The sequence below is a fragment of the Electrona antarctica genome (assembly GCF_951216825.1).
Source record: "Electrona antarctica genome assembly, chromosome: 22".
NCBI classification, from domain to species: Eukaryota; Metazoa; Chordata; class Actinopteri; order Myctophiformes; family Myctophidae; genus Electrona; species Electrona antarctica.
The window spans coordinates 34,043,981-34,067,021 of record NC_136805.1 but is presented as its reverse complement, the minus strand read 5'-3'; the positions used below and the strand labels follow the sequence as shown (position 1 = coordinate 34,067,021).

The 23,041-nt window shown below is 41.9% G+C and overlaps 2 protein-coding genes and 1 long non-coding RNA gene across 4 annotated transcripts in view; all 3 read left to right on the top strand.

The window, feature by feature from the left end:
* Nucleotides 1-877: 877 nt before the first annotated feature.
* LOC306914696 lies at nucleotides 878-3,388 on the top strand. Its single transcript, XR_013788739.1, has 3 exons — nucleotides 878-969; nucleotides 1,221-1,332; nucleotides 3,257-3,388. It is a non-coding gene; the product is annotated as an uncharacterized lncRNA (long non-coding RNA).
* Nucleotides 3,389-5,013: 1,625 nt separating this feature from the next.
* Nucleotides 5,014-12,001, top strand: LOC306914686 (leukocyte elastase inhibitor-like). 2 transcript variants are annotated; one of them, XM_079491847.1, is made up of 9 exons: nucleotides 5,014-5,113; nucleotides 6,393-6,587; nucleotides 8,055-8,195; nucleotides 8,376-8,493; nucleotides 9,008-9,150; nucleotides 9,255-9,332; nucleotides 9,850-9,942; nucleotides 10,873-11,053; nucleotides 11,530-12,001. In XM_079491847.1, the coding sequence occupies exons 2-9, from the start codon at nucleotides 6,408-6,410 to the stop codon at nucleotides 11,751-11,753; spliced, it is 1,158 nt and encodes a 385-aa protein (XP_079347973.1). In that variant the 5' UTR covers nucleotides 5,014-5,113; nucleotides 6,393-6,407; the 3' UTR covers nucleotides 11,754-12,001. The 2 variants fall into 2 exon arrangements, with proteins under 2 accessions (XP_079347973.1, XP_079347972.1); XM_079491846.1 differs by having other exon boundaries at nucleotides 5,090-5,113; nucleotides 6,390-6,587.
* A 1,141-nt stretch (nucleotides 12,002-13,142) lies between these two features.
* Nucleotides 13,143-23,041, top strand: part of LOC306914694 (calcium-activated potassium channel subunit alpha-1-like) — a 136,010-nt gene continuing 126,111 nt past the window's right edge. Inside the window, 1 exon segment of the mRNA XM_079491861.1 lies at nucleotides 13,143-14,354. Within this exon segment, the coding sequence (XP_079347987.1) occupies nucleotides 14,118-14,354 (237 nt within the window). The 5' untranslated portion in view covers nucleotides 13,143-14,117.

Here is a 23,041-nt window from a genome sequence, read left to right as displayed (position 1 = left end):
AGACGTTGCTGGACCTTTTTTTTATGTAGAGGCAATATAAGAATCAAAGTAGTTTGTTGTCAAGAAAGACACCCAAGTATTTGTAGCTCTCTACAACTTCAATTTGTGTAGGAGCAGGAATAGGACGAGTCCTTTTAAAGCTGATGATCATATCTTTTTTTTTTAGTAACATTTAACTGTAAGAGTGACTTGTCACACCAGGATATGAAATCATCGATCATTTGGTTAGTTGACTGTGTCAGTGTCAACTGTCAATTTTGTCAACTAAAACTCTGACAAAGTGTTTGTTGACTACCTTTTTTTTCACAGAAAAACTAAGCTATGGCTAAGGCAGCTATGACTAAAACTATGGCGAAATACAGTATACTGACACTTTTGTCAAATCAAAACTAGACTAAAATGTTAGGGAGGGACTAGTGGACAAGATATCCAGTAGAACTAAAAGACATGTCATTTTATGCTATGGTTGTGTGCAGGTGTCGTTCCCCGAATATAGCTGATCTACAAGCTCACAGTCCCAACTGCAGTGTGATGCGTTTATCTTGTAGATCTGTTATTTCAGCCATTTCAGCACCATCACGGCCCGCCAAAATATATTGTAGCCGACTACTAAATCAACTGTAGATTTAGTCGACTAAAATCTTATGGCATTTATTCAACTAAAACCTTTCAGACGACTAAAATATGTCTATTCAAAACACTGACTTAAACTACATCACAATTTGCTGTCAAAATCAACACGGGGCAGTGTCTTGTTATTGTACTAAATGTGTTCCCCTCCTAGATTAGTAATGATTACCACTGCTATTTTGTTTTGTTTAGGTTGACTTTTATTGGTTATTAACATTTTTTTGTTTTGTTCTCCCCAATAGAGTCCTGTGGATGCTGTGCATCCAGAGTCAGAGGGAGCCAAGTGGTGCAGCCGACAGGTCTTCACTATAGGTCTCACGGTAGCCCACGGTCCTAGAGGTTTGTTTTATTGACGTGACAGCTTGCACCCTTTTCACGGTGGCACCCTTTATCTCCGCATGCAGTTTGCTGTGTGTGTGCGTGCTTCTAGGTGGGTATAGACTAGTGTTTATCTAGCTTTAGCTACTGCTGTACAGTAAGGTTCCCAGCTTGCTTTCACAGTACTGTTATACCTTGGTAGACCGGGTATGTGTATTTAACAACTTTCTGTGGAGGGAAAGGTGTTAAACACACCATTTTGTGTGTTTCAGAGGGAAACAGACAAGAGGGAGAATGAGGCCAGCCTCCAGATGCGTGGATGGACGGAAGGAAGGAGGACCAGGAGAGAGGGAGAGAGAGAGAGAAGTGGAGAGAAACTCAGTGGTACGTATGAATAGAATAGACTTTTTTTGCCAAGTGCATAGGACATTTTGAAGGTCAGCTCAGACGGAAAATACAGATAAGACGGGAAAACATATACAATCATACTCTTTAAAGGTTTAATAGAATTGAATAAATAAGTACTTCATAGTCTACCTAAAAACAGTGCAAACTAGAAGAAGTGCCCCTCGGCCCTCAGGTCTCCACTCTCCACCAGGATTGACATTTGGATAAAATCTGAAGGACTGATATAAAAATAGTGTGGCACATAAATGGGCCTCCTGGTGGCGCTCGAAAAGGCAGAATTGAAAAATGCAGGCCAGATATTCTTCCTTGGTCTGTGCCTGTAGGGAGTGTGCATACAACGTTTTGGAATTACGTCAAACGCTGGAAACAAAATCAACTGTAGATTTAGTCGACTAAAATCTTATGGCATTTAGTCGACTAAAACTAGACTAACACTAAAACATTCCACATGATTAAAATGTGACTAAAACTAAATGAAAACTATTCAAGAGACTGAATAAAACTAAAATCAAACACTGCTGCTTTAACATTTGCATACTGCCTTAATTGTGTACATGAATGCCCTAGAACAGTGGTTTTCAACCCTTTTCACATCAAGGCCCATTATGTATTGGGTAACAGGCAAACGTTGAATTGTGTAGACTTCTTGACTTCTTGTCCAAATGGACCCTCCCGGGTCCATTTGGTTTCATTTTACGCTCTCAAGAGTTAAAGATCTATAAGGGTCCATTTGGTTACCAACTCTCCATCATTTTGCTGGGGACCACCTGGAACCCTCTCAAGACCAACTGGTGGTCCCCGGACCACTGGTTAAAAACCACTGCCCTAGAAAGTTCTTGTTCATTCAAGCCTTAAACCAATTTATGGTGGTTTAAGTCAAACTACACTTAGCTCTTCCCCACTACCAGACTGCAAAGGAGATTCTAAAGCTCTAAAATATGACCTTAAATGGACCACCTTGCCTTGACCCCTAGTCAAGATCTTTTTTCAAAGGGCGCACGCCACTTACACAGAACGCACTGCAGCGCACAGACAGACAGGCGACATTTCCATAGGTATGGAAATGTATGGCTGCCCCCTCTACAGTACTTATGGCTGCCCCTTCTACTGTACTTGTGCAAATGAGCCCTACACCACTGTCTCCTCCTGTCGGGCCTGCCCAGAATATAGGGACACTAGGGTCACTATGTTTCTGTCATGAGTTTCTCTGGTTGTCCACATGGGGGTGCTGACGACTTAGTGACATACTACGCCAGAGGCATTGACATTACCATACTTTTCCTGCCAGTACAAAAAAAGAAAAGAATAATGGCCCTGTCCTATAATGTCCTATACACGGTTGTGATTGGATTACCCCCAAAGAGGCTTTTTTCCCCCTTTTCTTAGAAATGCAGGTTCCACACAGACATTCCAGACCAATATCTACACAGTGATATATTTACCAATGTGTTGAGAATATGTTTGGATAGGATTCTGTCCACAATTCCATGCTGTATTGATGTTGGTACCATTAGGAGAGATAACAGGCAAATGGTGATCTAAATAACAATTCTTCTACATTCTCTAATTGTGTAGACTTCTTGTAAATTGAGTAATGCAGATGTTTAACAACAATGTCACTCTTTAACTGAGAGCGTAAAATTAAACCAAATGTACCCGCACGGGTCATTTGGTTTCATTTTACGCTCTCTAGGGTTAAAGATCTATTAGGGACCACCTGGAACCCCCTCAAGGACCACGGTGTAAAGCAACAAGCATTAAACAGACAGGGGACAGGAGAACAACAGGTGATGGTGGTTCCAAACGGGGCTAAGGCACATCTGAAAACCATCGTATGACATTATAGGCAAAATCTTTCACATTTGTTATTGTTTATAACGGTAAAGTTATACACTTATAGACAGTTCAGCCTCCGGAAGAAACACCCTGCTGCTGCTTGGGCCTGCTGAGTGAGGATGACGTCCTAATGCCCCTAGGCAGTTATACAGTTCGACCAGGGCCGACAGGACACTGATCCATCCAACGCCCAATACGAGGTGGCAGGTGCGTCCTTTGTCTTGCATAGTGCATACAATTTAGTGGATTTGGGTAAGAAAGGCAAGGGTGTGCATTGTTTGTCACACAATACACTGACTGACTCAATCAGTCATCACTCCCAGTTTCAAGTCAGTCAGACTCCAGAGACTCACCATAGTGTGACCAGATGTCCCCCTTTGCGTGGGATAGTCCCTCGGTCATTTCCAAGACGTTGCAGACGTCCCACAAATTGAGACCCTGTCCCACATTGTGACTGACATGCATCAGTGTTCAAATGCCCTAATAGTTGGCTTTCTGTTGTAAAGCACTGTCGTTGTCTCTTTTCTTGCAAGACGTGTTTTAAAGGAGAAATCCAGACCAAAACACATGTACCCATGAATCACCCTATAATCCTGATTCCTGTCCCAACATACTGTGTGTACATGTTCGCCTTGAATTGTTTGATAGATGCCCCCTGTTCTTAATTTTCCCCAACCCTCCCACAGTAAAATGCAGCTAGAATGGTAGAAAGATTTTGCCTGCTTTCAGCAGCTGTCACAAAGTTTCCCAAGGGAGTGGGAGTTGGGTTTGAACAAATTCAGAGGTGATAGTAGACACCTTTTATGAACACATTTGTGAAGAAAGCTATTGGTAAGCATTTATTTTCCAGATTGGTCCAAAATTCGGCTAACTTTCCCTTAACTAAAAGATTAATATTTGAATTTAACTCAGGGCCATCATCATCAAGTTTTCTTTTAGTCCGGCAGCCGGGCTTGTGGGGTGGGAAATTTGGTATATAGTCTTTTATTGGCCTAAAATATTGTCTATTATTACATTTATGAATCCACTTGCTGACCGGCTGTCTGTATTGAGCAATTTGTTTTATAGGGGTTTATACAGTATCTGTGATCCTACCATTAACATCAGGCAACAATTTAATTCAAACTAGGGGGGTTTTCATAATTCTGAATCCATTCCAAGCATTAGTTTTGTACAAAAAAAATGCTTGGGCTAAAAACGGCCATAGCCATCATCACAAATGTGATGAGGTCAGCACATTTGGGCAAATGGCTATGGCCGTTTTTAGCCCAAGGGGTGTTTTTGTGCAAAACTAATGCTTGGAATGGATTCAGAATCATGAAAACCCCCTAGTTTGACATGTCACATGCTATAGGCCTATAAAGCATAATGACAATTTGAAAACCTTGCCTTATATAGGATGTTAATGGTAGGATCACTTATAAACCCCAATAAAACAAATTGCTCAATACCGACAGCCGGTCAGCAAGTGGATTCATGAATGTATGACAATATTTTAGGCCAATAATAAACAAAAGAAGCCTGTCGGCTGCCCGACACTTTTCCACTTTGTGTGGACAGTAAAGTGGTACCATGGTATGGTATGGTGCCACCCTTAATGCCAGTGAGTGAACTGTCAATGTCACCCACTAACATGGTGTTTATTAGAGTTTATCTAAAATGTGCATCGTTGAGCAATGTGGCACTAATAACATTAAAACTAACACAGGGGGTCCCTTTACCATGCAGGGCCTTAGTCCTAGATGGTTATTGGTTGGTCGCCTATGCACAAGCCAATCAGAGGTAGGCAGGGCGGGCCTAGAACTGTATAGAATTGTATAGAATTTGCAATCAGGCTGTGTCGTCTTGGGTGTAACGTCATCATGACTTCATGTATTTTTGATGTGTAAAGTTGTTCATTAGGCCATTGGTCATCACACTGGTAAGTTACACATGAAACACCTCATCCATTTACAGCATATTATACAGAAAATTCATAGTAATAGTGTTTTGTTTAATTTTGTCATGATTGTACACAAGGTGAATTGCCACATGGTGACGTGTTTATTTAATAATCCTAATCATGTTCTTTAAATTCATCATTAAATCGCTAGATCCGCTTAAACCACCTGGACCATGGGCAGGAACATTTTCATTGCACCTCCTTGAGCTCTCTCTGTAAATTGGGGAATGAGCTCCTCAGAAATGCCTAAAATGCAAATTATAGTAGGTATCTAAAAAGGGCATAATTCACTGAACAAAAATTCTAACCAGGAATTAATTATAAGAGTTTCTCCTGCTGCCCACTTTTGTTTTTGACAAATAGCAAAAACGTCTATGACTTCCAAAAGCCATGCAGCTATATGCAACTGTGTAGCCTAATGATTGTGCATAATTAATTATACACATGGTAAAGGAATGACAGTTTAATAATGTACAGTGAATGAATTGCAGTTTGTCAAGATTGATTGTGTATAATAGCCTACGCAGAGTAAATTAACTACTATGTAAATATTGCGCTTTTAGTACAGCTTTTAAAACCATTTTATACTTTTGCTATTGAAAAATATCAGATCTAAAGCTCATACAGAAAAATAGCAGATCTACAAGCTCATAGCGCAGCACCGAGTGCCGTGCTTCAAGCTGGTAGATACATTTTTTTAAATTGTAAAAATGTGTGCAAATCTTTGAATATATATTCGTGTTGTTTTTAACTCAAATATTTTCTACTGGGGTTTAAGATGGTGGTCCGAGGCGAAATACAGATACAAATTCTGGGGGTCCTTGACACGAGAGCGTATGAAAAACTACTGATATAGAAACATACGTTTTTTCAGAAAAATGTCAGTACCCCCGTGTAGGTACCCTCACAAATAACATGCAGTAATCCTGGTCTCTAAACTACCTCCCCCGGAGCGCCTGATGGAGGGGAAAGGAACTGGCTGGAATAACGTAACGTGTTCCTTCCACGCGCTACGTCCGGCTTGGTAAACTCCCCCCTGTCAGGTGAAAAGAAGCAGCTTGGACTCCTCATGCATAAAAGGAAGCATGAGGTCAGTCCGCTTCCCCCCCAGATTGGCAGAGGAAGTGTAGCGCCAGGATTACATTATATAATTGACACTTGGTGAAAAAGTGGGTTGCAAAATCGTGGGATAAAATACATTTTATAGAATCTGGTCTAGGGTCTTAACGTTGTGTCTGTTTCTTTTTCTTCACAGCAGCAGCAGCAGATCACCATGTCATCCTCCACCCCCGTGGCAGCCGCCTGCACCACCTTCTCTCTGTCTCTGTTCAGACGGCTGACGGAGGACGACAACGGCACGGGCAACGTCCTCTACTCTCCCGTCAGCGTCTCCTCTGCCCTGGCCATGGTGCTGCTGGGAGCCCGCGGAAACACCGCCGCGCAGATGGCACAGGTGGGCGCATGCACATTCACGCACAGTCGCACACGCATGCACGCACATTTCATTTTGTCATGATGATTGGCTTACTCGCTAGTGTGCATGCCAGCTCAGTGTCCTAGCTAATAGCTACTTTCACTTTCACAATTACATCTCGGGCTTGTCATGGACATTGAGCCAAAATACTACATTGTAGAGTACAATATGAGTGAAATGCGAGTGTCAGTGTCGAGTCACGCCCTTGTTTCCTATCCTAATCGTGCCAGACGGGTGTGTGTGGGCACTGTACGTTCACCATCCACTGATAAGACCACTCGGGAGGGCTTTCCAACTTTCAAAGAGACTGACGGTTCAGACAGAACAGATAATTGTCACTGTCATGCGGGCACATTTAACTTGTGAGTTCTAGTATACGGTCACATAGAAAATGAATAAAATCATTATTTTGCGGAGCACTTTGATCAAACAAAGACTCTGGTAAACAAAGACTCTTACTCGACTGGATGTGCGGATTTTATTCATTTTCTATATGTTCATTTTTAATCTGCACCCAGCACACGCCTGAAACTATATGAAACTGTCTGAGTAGAGCGGGCCTTTTCCCTTGAAGTGAACTTCTATACGGTCACAAAATGATTTAAAAAAAAATGTCACGTTTTATATTGTCTTCGAGATTGGATACTTTGTTTGGGAACACTGTTCCTGACCTGTTTAGTTACTAGTGAACTGCCAACAGTTATATACAAAGTCGTGTGGAGGATGTGATAAACTAATCAGTCCACTTACCGCCTGTGTGTTTTATCAGTTAGTCCGTCTGTTAACTTTTACCTCATAACCACAAACGCATACAGTACAGTAAGTTATTAATTCCATTCTCAAATGTCTTTTTCTATAGAACCAACACTTTAATTGATGTGCAATTGTGAATTAAACCTTTCTTTCTTTTTCTTTCTTTCTTTCTTTCTTTCTTTCTTTCTTTCTTTCTTTCTTTCTTATTATTATTCAAGTATTTTTATTGAAGTTTGAGACTGGACAAACAACAGATACATAACAATTACAAAACAGACACAGGACAAAACAACAACAACAACAACACCAGTACTCAACATTCATGTATAAAATAAAAAAGTCTGAAATACAATGTAAAAAAACACAAATTGTACATTAATGAAATCAACTAACTGAAATAAAATACAAAAAAAATACAAAAAGATAAATAAAAATGAAGGGCGGGGGGGGGGGGGGGGGGGGGTGGCCAATGACTACGCAGAAAATACTACCGCAAAGTAGGTTATAAATGGTTGCCAAACTCTGATATATTTCTGAGTGGAGCCCCTGATTGTATATTTAAGTTCTTCGAGTTTGAGATGTGACATAACATCCTCCACCTCTTTCTTTCTTTATTAAGTATTCAAACCACTATTTAAATTGATCTATTTTCTGGACAGATGGTCTAACGTTGTGTGCTTTGATCATCCACAGTCGCTGTGCCTTCAGAACATCCACGGTGACGTCCATGCAGACTTCTCCAAGCTCATGAGTGACCTGAACAAGACGCGACCGTCTTTCACCCTCAGTGTGGCAAACCGGCTCTATGGAGACCACTCCTACCAGTTTGATGGGGTAGGGGCATAGAGTTATATATAATCTAGAGACCCCAAGCCAATGTTGGCCAATTAGGATGGAATATGAAATATCGGACAGATTAATTTGACACATGATTTTTATAAATGTAGGTTTTAACTTTTCACTCAGTTCATTGTGAATGTCATGTAGCTGAGCTGTTGTGTTGGTGTTTCCCAGGAGTTCATAGGTGCCACCAGGAAACACTACAATGCAGTCTCCGAGTCTCTGGACTTCGAGAACAAGGCAGAGGCGGCCAGGGTCGACATCAACCGCTGGGTGGAGAAACAGACACAAAGTACACAACACACGCACGCATGCAAGCAAACACGCACACATACACGGGCGGCTGTGGCTCAGGAGGTAGAGCAGGTCGTCCAATGATCCATGGGTCGGCGGTTCGAATCCCGGCTCCTCCTGTCTACATGTCGAAGTGTCCTTGGGCAAGACACTGAACCCCAAATTGCTCCCGATGTGCTGGTTGGTACCTTGCATCGCTTCCGCTGCAATCGGTGTATGAATGTGTGTGTGAATGGGTGAATGTAATGCACAATCTATGTAAAGCGCCTTGGATAAAGGCGCTATATAAATGCACCATTTACCATTTATTTACCATACATACACAATACAAAACACATAGGCATATACAGAAACATTTTCCTGACGATTTTCAGCCATACGGTAACTTTGACAAAAAGAAAATGATCGTGAAGTCTTTTCTCTGTAAGACCTTATTTGAAGAATCAATTAGCAGCCCCAACCTTTAGTGTAGCTTGAGTCCATGTGTTTTTGTCCTGTATGTGTTGTTTTAGATCAAATCAAGGAGTTGCTGGCTGCAGGTGTGGTGGATGAGACGACCAGACTGTTGCTGGTCAATGCCATCTACTTCAAAGGCACTTGGGACAAGCCGTTCAAGGAGAGCAGCACCGCTGACGCTCAGTTCAGAATCAATCAGGTAACATCAGTGATACTCAGGTTTGAATTGGTGAATGTGAATGCCATACTGTAGTCACGGCTGAATGCATTTTGTCTGTGTGTTGTTTTTGACCTTGTCGGCAGACTGAAACCAAACCGGTGAAGATGATGTACAAGAACGCTAAGTTCCCCCTCAACTTAATCCCTGATATGAACTGTCAGGTAATCAATCAGTTATTCTTTTTTTCTGCTAAAGCAAAATTACACTTAGAGATTTGTGTAGTTACCTTGCCAAGATGTAACTCCAAATATCAGTACTTTCTCTGTTTATTACAAATTGATATTCAAAAAGTATTCTCCTCGTTGACTTACGTTTCACGGTGAAAGTTTGAAACAACTCTCAAAGTCACTCGTTTAGCACATAAACAAAGCGGATTATGCCAATATAAAGAGTAACATCACAAAACCTGACAAGCCTGTCTTTCATAAAGAATATGCTTCGTTTTGGGTTCCTTTTTGTGCTACAAAGAGCAACTTTGAGAAGAGAGACTACGTTTCTTAATCAACAGAGAAATTATTGAAGTGTCAATGTCTTGCATGGGCGTTTCTAGGCATAGGCCTGCAACGTCTTTTGTTTTTTATGGAAAAACTTGTGACAGATTTGTTCATTTCTATCAAAATTGTTACACTATTGTGTATTAAGTGATACGGCCCACTGTGTTTTTGACTTTTTTGTCAGATACTTGAGCTGCCTTACACAGGGAGATACATGAGCATGATCATCTTTCTGCCTGTTGGGATACCGGAGGACAATACGACAGGCCTGGAGAAGGTAGGACACACTCAAGCATGCACACGCCCGTGCATGCGGCCCACACACACACACACACACACACACACACACACGCACATTTGTATTACACAAGCTTCATTTAGACCTGTATGAGGCCAATTCTAAGATCACCTTCTAAAACCTGAACTACGGTATCTGAAAACCTTCAAATTCGTATTCAAACATTCAAACAAATAATGATGTTGCTACATATAGCAACAACTAATGAGACACAGAGGTAGCAACCGGGTTGAAACAACATATAGGTTGCAACAGGTCTAAATGGGTTTAACCGTAGAACAGTGGTTTTCAACCCGTTTCATATCAAGGCCCATTATTTACAGTATTTGGCATTTGAGCCACGGACCACCATTTGATTAGATTCAGCCTCTCAGACCCAAAACGTAGAATATTTTGTTGTCGTGACTCGTAATTGACGTTGGTACCATTAGGAGAGATAACAGGCAAATGTTGATCAAAATAACAATTCTTCTACATTCTGCAATTGTGTAGACTTCTTGCAAATTATGTATTGCAGATGTTTAACAATAATATTATGTAACTCTTGAGAGTGTAAAATATGGGTCCATTTGGTTTCATTTTACGCTCTCAAGAGTTAAAGATCTAATTAGTGTCCATTTGGTTACAATTATATTTTTGTAATTTTCATAATGTTGCTGATGTCTGAGGTGGGTGGGTCTTTCAGTAGCTTCATGATGCTCAGTGACATCATAGAAGGTAGGTTTGTTGCCCTGCCCACATCCCTGTTTTTTTCTACAGGCAGGTGTGTGAATTTTAGTAATAGAGAAAAATCTCATACACCCACATTATGACCCACAATATACATAATGTATATTGTCTCAAATAGTAGTAGGTCAGTTCTCTCGCTCCTCTCTCTTATATCTGCTAATGTAACCATTATATCCCCAGCTGGAAAAGGCGCTGACGTATAAAAACTTTGTGGACTGGACCAATCCACGCGGGCTGGGAGAGGTGAAGGTTCAACTGGGCCTGCCTCAGTTCAAGATTGAACAGACGTACGACATGACGGAGGTCCTGACCAAGATGGGCATGGTGGACGCCTTTGATGCCACAAAGAGCGACTTCTCTGGTACGTGCTAACCTCGCGTCACCAGGCTTTCCACCTCGGAGGAAAGCCTGGCCTGTGTTTCTAAATCGCCGTGTGATACTGTTTAGACCGGAGGGTAAAACAAATTAAAATCTTATTCCAGTTTGTGCTTTCCGGCTTTTTCGGCGTCGCTTTGTTTTTTTTGGTCCCACCCGTTTGTTTTTAGTCTTGCTACAGTCGCTACGAGTTGGAATAAAGTTTTGAATAAAATATGGTTATACCAAACAAACTATTCCAAGAAGTACTTGAAGAAACGTGTCAGATTCATACGCCGCATCAAGGCTTTTATTGGGTAGGCCCTAAAATTATGATTCCAGAACGTGTCTCGCTAATTTCATTACATGAGAGACCTAATGAAATGTATTGTTTGTCACTTGTCAGGTTTAGCATAAATAAATTTACCTCAACCAATGTGTTTTTCATCTTATCTTGCTTGCCCACTCTCTTGTCTTCTCCAGGCGTGTCTCCAGCCGAAGACCTGGGGCTTTCCAAGGTGGTTCACAAGGCTGTCGTAGAGGTGAACGAAGAGGGAACAAAGGCTCCGGGCGCTGCTTCCAAAAGAATTGGCAGTGATAGTAGTGAGATGACCCATTTCGTGGCTGACCACCCCTTCCTCTTCTTCATCCGACACAACCCCACCATGTGCATCCTGTTTGCCGGCCGATACTGCTCTCCTCCTTGAATTGGCCACAAGGCCACTGTCTGGTTAAACTACAAACCAAGCCTAGACATAGTCGTAGTATTGAATTACGCGACACGGTCGAGGCAGATGGCCGTCCACCCTAGAGTCTGGGTCTGCTTGGCGTTTCTTCCAGTTTTTTCGTTACCACTGTCGCAAAATTGCTTGCTCAGAGTGGGATCTCTGCTCTACATGTAAAGTGTCTTGAGACAACTTGTTGTGATTTGACACTTTAATAAAATTGACTTAAAGTATTAGTATTTCTTTTTTTATTGCAATACTGATGTTATATATAATATATATGTTTTTACTTTGACTCCAGGCTACATCGGTACACAGTACATTAGAAGTATGTCTATAATTTGTGCTGTATCTGACTTCATTCTACTATGATCTGGATGGTCTCATGGATGACATTTTGTGATACAAGCATACTGATGCTACGTTAGTTATGTTGATCCAAGCCGGAACACAATTGACCCGACGCAAACACTGTCGAGATGTTCAAATCTGCCCTGATCCAGAATAGGTTGGGAAACATGAACTGTCTCAATCATGACAAGGTTTAAACAATGGAGATGACACACAAAACCTTTTTACTTTAGGCCCTACTTAAAAATACAATGAGGTGTGAATCATCAGTGAGATCAGTAGTGTAGAGGTTGTTTGAAAATCTATTGTATGCACGAGTGCAGAAAGCAAATTAAATGGAACCAAACAACAAAGAAAACCAAGCAGACTATGTTGCCTGTGTATTATGGGGAAAGGGATGGATTGAATGAGGAAACTGTGATGCATATACAATGTGTGTCCACCAGGGGGAGTAAATCCCCACTGTAGTTGTGACTTTTCAATCAAGCATTGACTCCTGATAGTTCTTGTCCTACTGCCTGGCCCTAGTCCTACCCGACTTGCGTTTCAAATTAATGTTTTTATTATATATTTACCGTTATTAGGCTTTAGCCTACTTCATGTACAATATTGAATCAGGCCTGGCCTTGATTACGCGGTGGGTAGCTATAAGTTCTGTCCAGGTGCAACGAACATTAAATGGCAATTTGCTAAATAGATCAACAGGTTTTGACACCTGACCTGTGCATCCATCGCCTCATAGGGGTTTTATTTTCTTCATGTTTTCCAGGAATAGGCCTGTACAAATAATTGTATGCCATAATTTACAAAATGGAAAGGCTGATCTGTTCTAGGAATTATTAGGTATAAACTGAAGTGTATAGGCCTACCGTCCTATACCGCCGGTAGCTATATATAGCATTAAAGACAATGGAACGCCCAGCCAGTGTATAAATCATGAAACGAATCAACACCCGGCTGTCGGGATCCGTCTGTCTGATATTGTTGATGGCTCCACCCCATTCCACCCCCACCGGCCGCTACCTGTAAATCTGCGATCAGAGCCATCTTCTTCAATCCAAACACAGCTGACAGTCAGACAGCCGCGATCAGATCAGCGCTGTAGTAGTAGTAGGAGGAGGACTTCGAATAAAACTATAGTGTTGAAATAAATAAAATAACGGACGGGATCAGGGTGGGTGTGAGCCTTACATGAAAGAAACGGGGAGCGCCAGGAGGCTCGTGTTATTCCAGGAGTAGGAGTAGGAGGAGTATATTCAACAGCTAGTGCGCTTTGTGGACGGGCACAATAAGTAACGGACATCATCATGACAGCTGCGCTCTTTCAACAAGGTGCAGCACCGTGAGAGAGAAGGGATCTAACCATCGATTCATTGGCGTCAGGGGGAGAGAGAGGGAGAGAGAGAGAGGCAGAGAGGCAGAGAGAGAGAGGCAGAGAGAGAGAGAGAGGCAGAGAGAGAGAGAGAGGCAGAGAGAGAGGCAGATGACAGCGGTTAAAGCTCTTCTTTGGACATGATAATAATGATAATCATCATCATTTGCCTTCCATCATCATCATACTATCTTCCACTGCAACAACAAACCGACCGGGACCGTCGATAACCATCGTTAACGCAGCGCGCAAGAAGAGTTTACAACCTTATGTGATTTCTTTTTTTTCTTTACGCACTTACTATAACTACGACGCGCATCATTTCGGACATGAAGAAGCATCGTAAGGCACGCTGACAGACAGCCGAGATCCCCTTGTTTTTGAAAGGAGAAGTTTGGATACATTGTCAGTCGACAACAGCTCAATTGTGTTTATTTATTGATAAAGAAAGAGAGGGATGAGTAAAACGCCGACGATGGGAAGGTGGCTGACACAATATGGCTGAGCCGCTTGGCATGAGGGGGCGCTGGAAGGAAAAAGCTCCCCAAAGCTCCTCAATGCTGCTAGTTCTCACTGTCTGGGCAGCGTCGTTCACACAGTTAGACTAGCGCACAACAACAACAATGCAGAGAAACAGAGATAAATTCAACCCGGACTCGTCTGTCCATATGTCCAAGATGAATGTCATCAAGATCCCCTTCTCGCCAGATGTGCCCTGTGACAGCAATGGCCAGCGCATGTGGTGGGCATTCCTCGCCTCGTCCATGGTCACTTTCTTCGGGGGTCTCTTCATCATCCTCCTGTGGAGAACTCTCAAGTACCTGTGGACCGTGTGCTGCCACTGTAACGGTAAAAAGAAGGTAAAGGTATGTTTTCATCAGGTATAATAGTAGCTGGCTACTGTATGAAACACATTCATAACCTCACTCAGGCTAATGTATTTTAAAGCTGCATATCTATTTATGGCGACATTACTAATGTGCATATTCGACTTAGGTGTGGTTGTGGGTGAATTTGTGAAACATGTGTAAATATTGTAAGATCACATAACACACACATGAAAAAATAGGCCTATCTCTAAATAAGCATGATCTAAACGTTGTGCACGTTTCTTTAATGATGGGACTATAGTTTACTGTACAGTCATGTAGCAAATTATACAATCAATCTGCATACAAGTACCTTTGCTCCTGAACTGTAGTAATGGATTATTATATAATATAAATGTATAAGAGTTTGAGAGTGGTCTGCCATATAGCTGCAAATAATGCAGATCATGACACCTGTTGTGTTAGTTCCATATTTATCTGGTTCATCTAAAATTACTTGAGCTCGCCCTGCATGCTGTGGCTGACTATAGAGGGTAGCCTAAATCTTCTAGGCCTCTATTAATTAGATATACCAGCTAGCATTAGTTACATTTGGTTTAAATAGTTTTTTTCCATTGTGGCAGCCTATTATTATGAACTCACCTGTTGAATATATTCCATGAACACGTCGTTATGTTCTTTAATATTCTTCTTGATGTTGCAAGTTTTTACTTGTTCCATAAGATATCATGTAGGTCTTCGGTGCCGAATCAACTTTTCAGATACACTTGTTGTATGTCTTACAGTACCGCATAAGCACTATACGCCTGACATTTTTCATTGGATTGAAAATTAGGAAAGTTGGCATTTGGCCCACCTGTTGTTTTTCATAGGTGTGTCACTAAACCCTTGACATTACATTTTAATATTGTAACTTCACATGATGTACTCTGTCATAATGAGGATTTACTTTCCCCCCCTTGTGCCTGAAACAATAGGCTAGTACTAATGACCCGCTGAACTTTAGTATTGTTTGTCAGGCGTCCAATGTCAGAAATAGTCTTTTTGCCAGTCAGAGGCTGTGGGCACACACACCAAGCCCTGCAGCTGCTGCTAGCTGCTGCTGCGTCAACAACGAGTCAAACATTGTTGGACGTCTCAGGGACATTGTTTTGCCAACAGTGTGCTGCATGTACACTAGCATTGTGTAGCGGTCAACGCTCATGCCATAATCATAACCCTAAACTTAACCCATTGAGACCTGGAACGCATCCATGTCACGTTAGCGTTTAACCACATTAACCATTAACCCATTTTGGGTGTTTTAAACATTATGTTATAATTTAGCTATTGAAAAATAGCAGATCTACAAGCTCATAGCGCGCCACCGAGTGGCGGCGCGCTATGAACTTGTAGGTCTGCTATTTTTGAAAAATCGTTAAAATGTGCCTCAAATCTTTCCGAAAATTGTCATGATTTAGAAAACTTTTTTTTAAACAATTTCGACGTCAGGCCTGAATGGGTTAAGGTAGTGTGTGACGAGTGGATTTAATCTCACTGCTGCACCACTTATGTACTTTCTACACCGAAGAAAATCCTGTGTTTTTATCAACATAACTCAGAGTCAGAGTAAAGCTTAAGAACATAGGATGACAGATCATATAAATCCATGTGGAAAAACGATACCGATATCTATTATATCGATAACGATATAATAGATCTGCTCTAGATTGGAAATTGGTGTTCGAAGAGCTGAATACCACCCCAACATTTCAAGAACACATCCAGTAATAAGGACCATAGCCTATAACGTGTTGTGATGTTAGGAATGGAAGAAGTCCACCCTGGTCAACTAACACAAGCTCCATACTGTATTAACAAATCCTAGGAAATGTACAGTACTATGCAAAACATTTACAATGTACATTGTACATTTATTATAAAAGGTACAGTCAAATACACTACAGCAACTTCCTCCACTCAAGACGTCATGATTTTTCATACCTTTTTAGCAGTTGTGGGACCCTTTTTCTATTTTTTTCTTCTTTTGGAGCAGCCAATCATTTTTTATATATAATACTCCCACTGCTTGCCACTCTTGTACCCTGACTCAGTTTCCAGTGAGGAGCCCCCACCGGGAGGATGTAGCACCCCCAATTTCCCACTGACAGCACAACTCCCATGTGTTTCATGTGTCCGTGTAGCTCAGTTGGTAGAGCTCTTGCCTTTGGACCACAACGTCATGGGTTAGAACCTGGGCACTGCCAACGGCATTTGTTTTTGTGCATAGTTCCCAAACGAATAGTAGTGCCCGCGTGTTACCGGCTGATTCCGACAAATTGACAATAAGCCACTCCAGACCTACTAACTAAGGCACTGAAGAGACACTTCAGGCTTTTGGAAATTATAGTTTGTTTATTTTATTTTTGTACTGTAAAGTGTCCTTGGGCTTTTGAAAGGCGCTTTGATTGTGTTTGTTTCTGGTTTGAGCATTCACATGATGAACTTTGATTAAAAATAAAACAAGGTTTTATCCTTGTTGTATCCTTCCTCCTACATACCGGTAGAAGGACAAAGTATGTCTCTGGCCTGATAATGATGTTTGAGATAGGCCCAGAGTTTCATCTGAACCTAAATGCATTGAGCATTCATCTCAGGCAGACAATGTAGGAGGGAGATGGCATAGGCCTGCGTCACGGATAAGGCTCTGACCTTCGAAGAGAGAGAGAGAGAGAGAGATGTCTCTTTCATATTAGAATGTGCTTCCTGTAGCCTAGTTTTTACAAGGTTCTGTCGGCTTACTGAAAAAAGAAGAATAAACCCACACACTCATCTGATCCAATATAATTTATTGACGACTTCTGATGTCACTTTCCAACCCAGCACCTCAACTAAGTGATGTGCATATTCTATTAGTTACTGTCAACTTATGTACTATATTTGCTCTAAATGGATACTAGCGGATAGTCAACAAATAATTGATCATGGATCTACAAGGAGGATACGTATTTTATTCATAAATGAGTCGCAAGTCAAACTTAAGTCTGGAACTTAAAATGTTTCACATGTTGGTGGTAATTATGGAATTGCATGTCCGCCATCTCATCAGACTGTGGTGTGGTCACGCATTTGGCATGTTTCTTTTTTCCTCAACGTTTTCGTCATTACCACGGGAAGATGGTGAATTTCACCAACCTGTTGTGTTCCTCGTGGGGCCAGACAGAGAGTACTGTACTAATCTTATACTCTCACATCACATCAAACCTTACCCTCCATGCTTTGTCTTCTCTAGTCGTTGTTTGTATTTTGGCAGCCTCTGCCCCATCTTGCGTTTCCGACAATAACACCCCCTCAGAACGTCAGAAATGCAGTGTCGGGCTCATACGCTATAATATAGACCATATGAATCTGTATTTTTTTGTTGTTGTTGCTAAGCAACTAGCTAAGCAAAGTATTTTCATTATTGAAGAGGAAGGGAAAAAAAACAACATCTCCACTCATCATGCAATTGTCTCGGCTCTTGGGCTGTGTTGTAGGAACACCCAGTCTGCGCATGTGGCATTATCATCCCAAACATAGTGCTTTTAGTGCATTGTTCATAGATGGAAGCTGATAATCTGCTTCCTGCCCCTTGCTGTATTCCGTCTCTGCTGGTTAGCCGCTATATGGCCTGCAGCAGCTGTGGGAAGCTCGCTGCCATAACCGACACTGTGCTCTTCCATCATCTCCATGCCTGAGATTGATCCTCCATAGGTAGTAGTGTAGTTACTGGTGGCTATACCCTATGTCTGTGCCGTCCCAGTCCGATGCCAATCGATGGGAGGTGAAATAGTTGGGAGATGGTGATGAATGACAGCCATTATCTGTCTGGGAAAGAGAAACTGTGTTTGTTGTAAATCAATAGCGGTCTGCCGACATGTGGAAGGCAGTTACTAAAGTACTGCCTGTGCTTAAGTACAAATGTGAGGAAGTTTTACTTTACTGGGTTTTTGTTTCAATTGTCTGTACTTTTACTTACTACTACGCTACATGCATTGCCAGATTATTTGAATACTTTAGTTACTAGCTACTTTGTAGATTTTTGAGTGGTGCAACCACTCCCTTACGGAGCTATGTGTGTGGCTGGGTGGCTGGGTGGGTGCCTGGGTCTGAGCACGAAAACAGCATGGCACAAACACACACGCACATATTAACTGTATATATGATGATTCCGGGTGTGCCAGTACAGAACAGTACAGTGACCGTACAGTACAGTAGAGGGTACAGTAGAGTGACCCCCACACGGTAACTCCCGAGGACTCCCCGGGGACCCCCGGAGACCCCCACATGGTAACTCTCTCATTTCTCTATCGTTTCGGACTTGGGCCGGCTTGCCGGAACCGGGCCGGCACCCTGGCCGTGGGTCTGGATCTTCCGGGGACCACCACACGGAGTTGCACCACTCACTTCACACGGGTGTGATTTTATTATTACCAAACATACATTAACCACTATCCCTATATACTTTGGCTATTTGCAGATCTGCAAGCTCACAACGGAGCAACGCGCTGTAAGCTTGTAGATCGGCAATTTTCAAAAGATTTTGTATACATTTTGAACATTGGGACATTCTGCACAACGAGTACTTTTACTTTTGGTACATATAGAGTATTTGTATTTCTGCAATGCAGTATTGATACTTTTACTTACAGTAAGTACAATATTTCAGTACTTATTCCGCCACTGATGGAAAGACCATATTTTCAATCCTAGGGCTGTGACACAGCCCTGCTGTAGCTGACTTATGGTAATGTGTATACTGTACATATGGGGGTTAAAATGTACATTAGGGTTGAGATGTAAATGAAAGAGTGAAAAAGATGACAGTGGATCAGGAAGTAGCTCCTTCTTGCTGCTTGTTGAAGTGTCCTTGAGCAAGACACTTAACCCCTGTAACTGCTTCCTATGAGCAAGTTGGTGCCTTGCACAATGCATGGTTTCCTCCACTGTCGGTGTGCAAATTAATGGTGAATGAATGTGACACATTTTGAAGCGTTCTGGAGAAAGGCTCTATAAATTAAAACGTTTGAGGACCATACAGGACCTTAAAGGACCATACCAGCGTCAGCGCATGTCGTCTATTCACAGCTTTGGCCATACATCCTACAGAAAGAGACCATTTTCCCATTAGTGGCTTATATTTTCTTGTATCGCATTTATTGACATTTTGTCCAGATATAACAAAACTACCGATTTCACCGGAAAAGTTGAGTTAGTGCTCTCATAATAAACATTATTACACAGTTAGGGACCGAGTCCATTAAAGCCCAAACCGCCCCAATGCAACTAGTCTGCAACTCCTTGCAACACAACCAGTGGCGTATTTACAATAATCCATTTCTGCCTGGCCAAAATCCATACACTGAGGACAAAAACAAGACCTGAGAACTATTAGTGGACAGCGGATTGGCCGTTGCGCGTATAGAGCGTGACCCTCAATCACACATTGGAATGCAAATGCATGCCTTTCAGCCTTTGTATCGACAATTAACACATCTTGCCTGTCCAAAATATAATTCCTGGAAACGCCACTGAACACAACCAATAATGGCTGCAAGTAGTTTCATAAGTTGCGAGTTGCATTGCGAATCATTGGATGCGGTTTTGGTAACACCTCTGATCCATTTTCACATCATGGTTTGTGACCTTACAGTTTAGCACCTTTTCTCTCCCCAGCTTGATGTCGGATTACTGTCAATTATTTTGTTATAAGGGTGGATTGGTCTTTTGTTGTTAAATGCCCAAATTAGGAGCCAGTCAGAAAGGCTGAATTGTCTACCGTCTGTAGATTAAACGGATTTGCAGAATATTTCAGGGAGACTCCCGGATCTTCATGGGAAATGAAGACGACCAAAAGACGAGCACAAAATAAAGCTCACTGTGCTGGATTATTTGTAGTAAAGTTTCATCCCATGTCAAGTACATGTCCCATCTCAGTACACATGCCAGACCACCAATATGGTCCTGCTGTAATACTTAAATAATAACTTGCTAGCGAGTAAGATGTCCCCCAGTGATACTACAGTACAGTAGCTCTGTTACATTCGTTCACTAACACCATTGAATCCATTCATGGATATATTGTCCATCAGGTGAGCCTTTCATTAATAACACCCCATGCCTATTAGTAGAATCTAACTTTAGCATGTGATTCCACGGGTCATGTGGGTTCATTTACCACTAGCCCTGCAGGCCTGCACCCCCTCCCCCCCATGCAAAGGTATATGATTGAACTTAATTACACATTGGCTTCATGGGATGTGTAATTGATTAAAAAAAATAAGTTTTTTTTGGTGTGAACAACTCCTTTAAATGGGATCAAGTATAACTATTTCATTACTGACAAGAATATATACATGATGGCCCGGGCCAGCCTAGCGGTCCGGTGACCTAGGCTGACAGCGTGTCACGGGTCCGATCCCTGACGACCTTTGCTGCGTGTCTTCCGGTTTCCTGTCAACCTACTGTATATCTACCAAAAAATAAAATTATATATACAGTATATATAGCCTACATGATAAATATATAATATATTGCGATCACTAAAACACATTTCAGTTTGTTTTTGTGAAAATATCATATGCATGTTTGTTATTCAAGATAGTATAGGCCAAAAAGAATGAATGTGCTCTGTTGTTGGTGTGTATACTTTGAGATGATGAGATGAGATTCAATTTGTCAATGTACAGTACAGTACAGTACAGCGAAAGGTATTTTCGCAGCTCAACAGAGTTTTAAAAGTTAATGAAGTTAACTTTAAAAATTTACTTTAAAAGTTAATGACAGTTTAAGCACGCTCGGCTCCAGTATGAACTGATTGAGGGGGCTGTTGAAAATGGCGAGGGACGCACATCTCATTTTTATATAACTGACAACTGAGGGGGCAGAACGACATCCTCCAGTCATGATGTACTTGATGATGTACCCCCACCACCATATCTCTAGCACAGGGTTTTGTTTTTGTATATAACTCTTTGTAATGCTGCTGATGTTTGTGCTCAACACTCTTGAAAACAAAGTATTGCATTGTGTGTTTGAGATGACGGGCCCTTTTTGATGTCAATCAATCAAGTCACCATAATTATAGTAATTAAGTATTTATTTATTCAAAAAAAGTGTACAGAAAGTGTTTAAATTATGTTTTTACGTGGCCACATCCACCAGTTAATTAAGTATGCCAGGTGGGTGGTGTTTAAGGTGATAACCAATCACCTTAAACACCACCCACCTGAACTGAAGCCACAGCTGTTGTTGTTCAGCAGTGATTCAACCTGTGGTGTGTACCACTGATGGTAATTGAACACAGGTGGTACACAGAGGAGTCGCCCCAAAAAAGGAGAAAAAAGACAAAAGTGGAATGAAATATTGATATACTACTACAGGTAGTTCTTCTGACCAAGCAATTGGTTGAAATAGGCTCTCCAGCCATGCTGAAATGAGCATGACAGCACACCTAGCCGTTAATGGAAGATTTGAGAAGGGATTTATCACAGAAATATCATCAGTTGTGCTGATTAGACGATGATGCTGATTAAAAGGTTGAACCTGTTGTACAGCATGATAATGGAGGAGGGGTTATTGGAGGGGATGATTTTAGTGTGTCACTAAAGAGGTGTATTTCGATTAGACGAAGGCTTTCAGCTTTCAGGAAGAAACAAAAAATACACGGGGAACTTAGGGAAGGCATATTTAAATATTATAACCACACCCGGGGGTCTATTAGAATAATGTTTACTCCGCAGACACATACAGAAAAAGTAGAAAACTATGTTCAGTACAGTAGTTTGACAGGAAAGGGGAAAGGGAGATGGGGAATGTCACGCAGCAAAGGTCGTCGAGATCGGGACTCGAACCCGCAACGCTCTGTGAGGCTACACTGAGCGTAGGTGCCCGGACCGATATGCCTCTATCCGGTAACCTCTAACCGATATGCCTCTATCCGGTAACCTCTAACCGATATGCCTCTATCCGGTAACCTCTAACCGATATGCCTCTATCCGGTAACCTCTAACCGATATGCCTCTATCCGATATGCCTCTATCCGATATGCCTCTATCCGGTAACCTCTAACCGATATGCCTCTATCCGGTAACCTCTAACCGATATGCCTCTATCCGATATGCCTCTATCCGATATGCCTCTATCCGGTAACCTCTAACCGATATGCCTCTATCCGGTAACCTCTAACCGATATGCCTCTAACCGATATGCCTCTATCCGATATGCCTCTATCCGATATGCCTCTAACCGATATGCCTCTATCCGATATGCCTCTATCCGATATGCCTCTATCCAGGCCACTGCTACCGTTTTCTGAATCTAATTCAAGATGTTGGTCGGACGGTGCATTACAAATGCTGCACTAAAATACGCATTTGAAAACATTTGAGGTGAGAAATAGGCATCGGATCCGATCAACATAAACGTGATTTGGCACTACCTTGTTGCAGTGTGCATTCTGTGTACCTGCGGTGCATTGCACACTGCAACAAGTTAGTGTAGTTGCATCTACTGTGGGCTATATCCCATAGCACGAGGGGACGGCCGGTGAGCTGAGACTTTGATTGGCTGAGACACACCCAGCCTCGCAATATTACACAAGAGGGTGTCCTTTACCATCATTAATGGCAGTTAACAACAGGTCTGACAGCCACTACGACTGAAAATGTACCAAGAAAATCACTGGCCTATAGCCACCC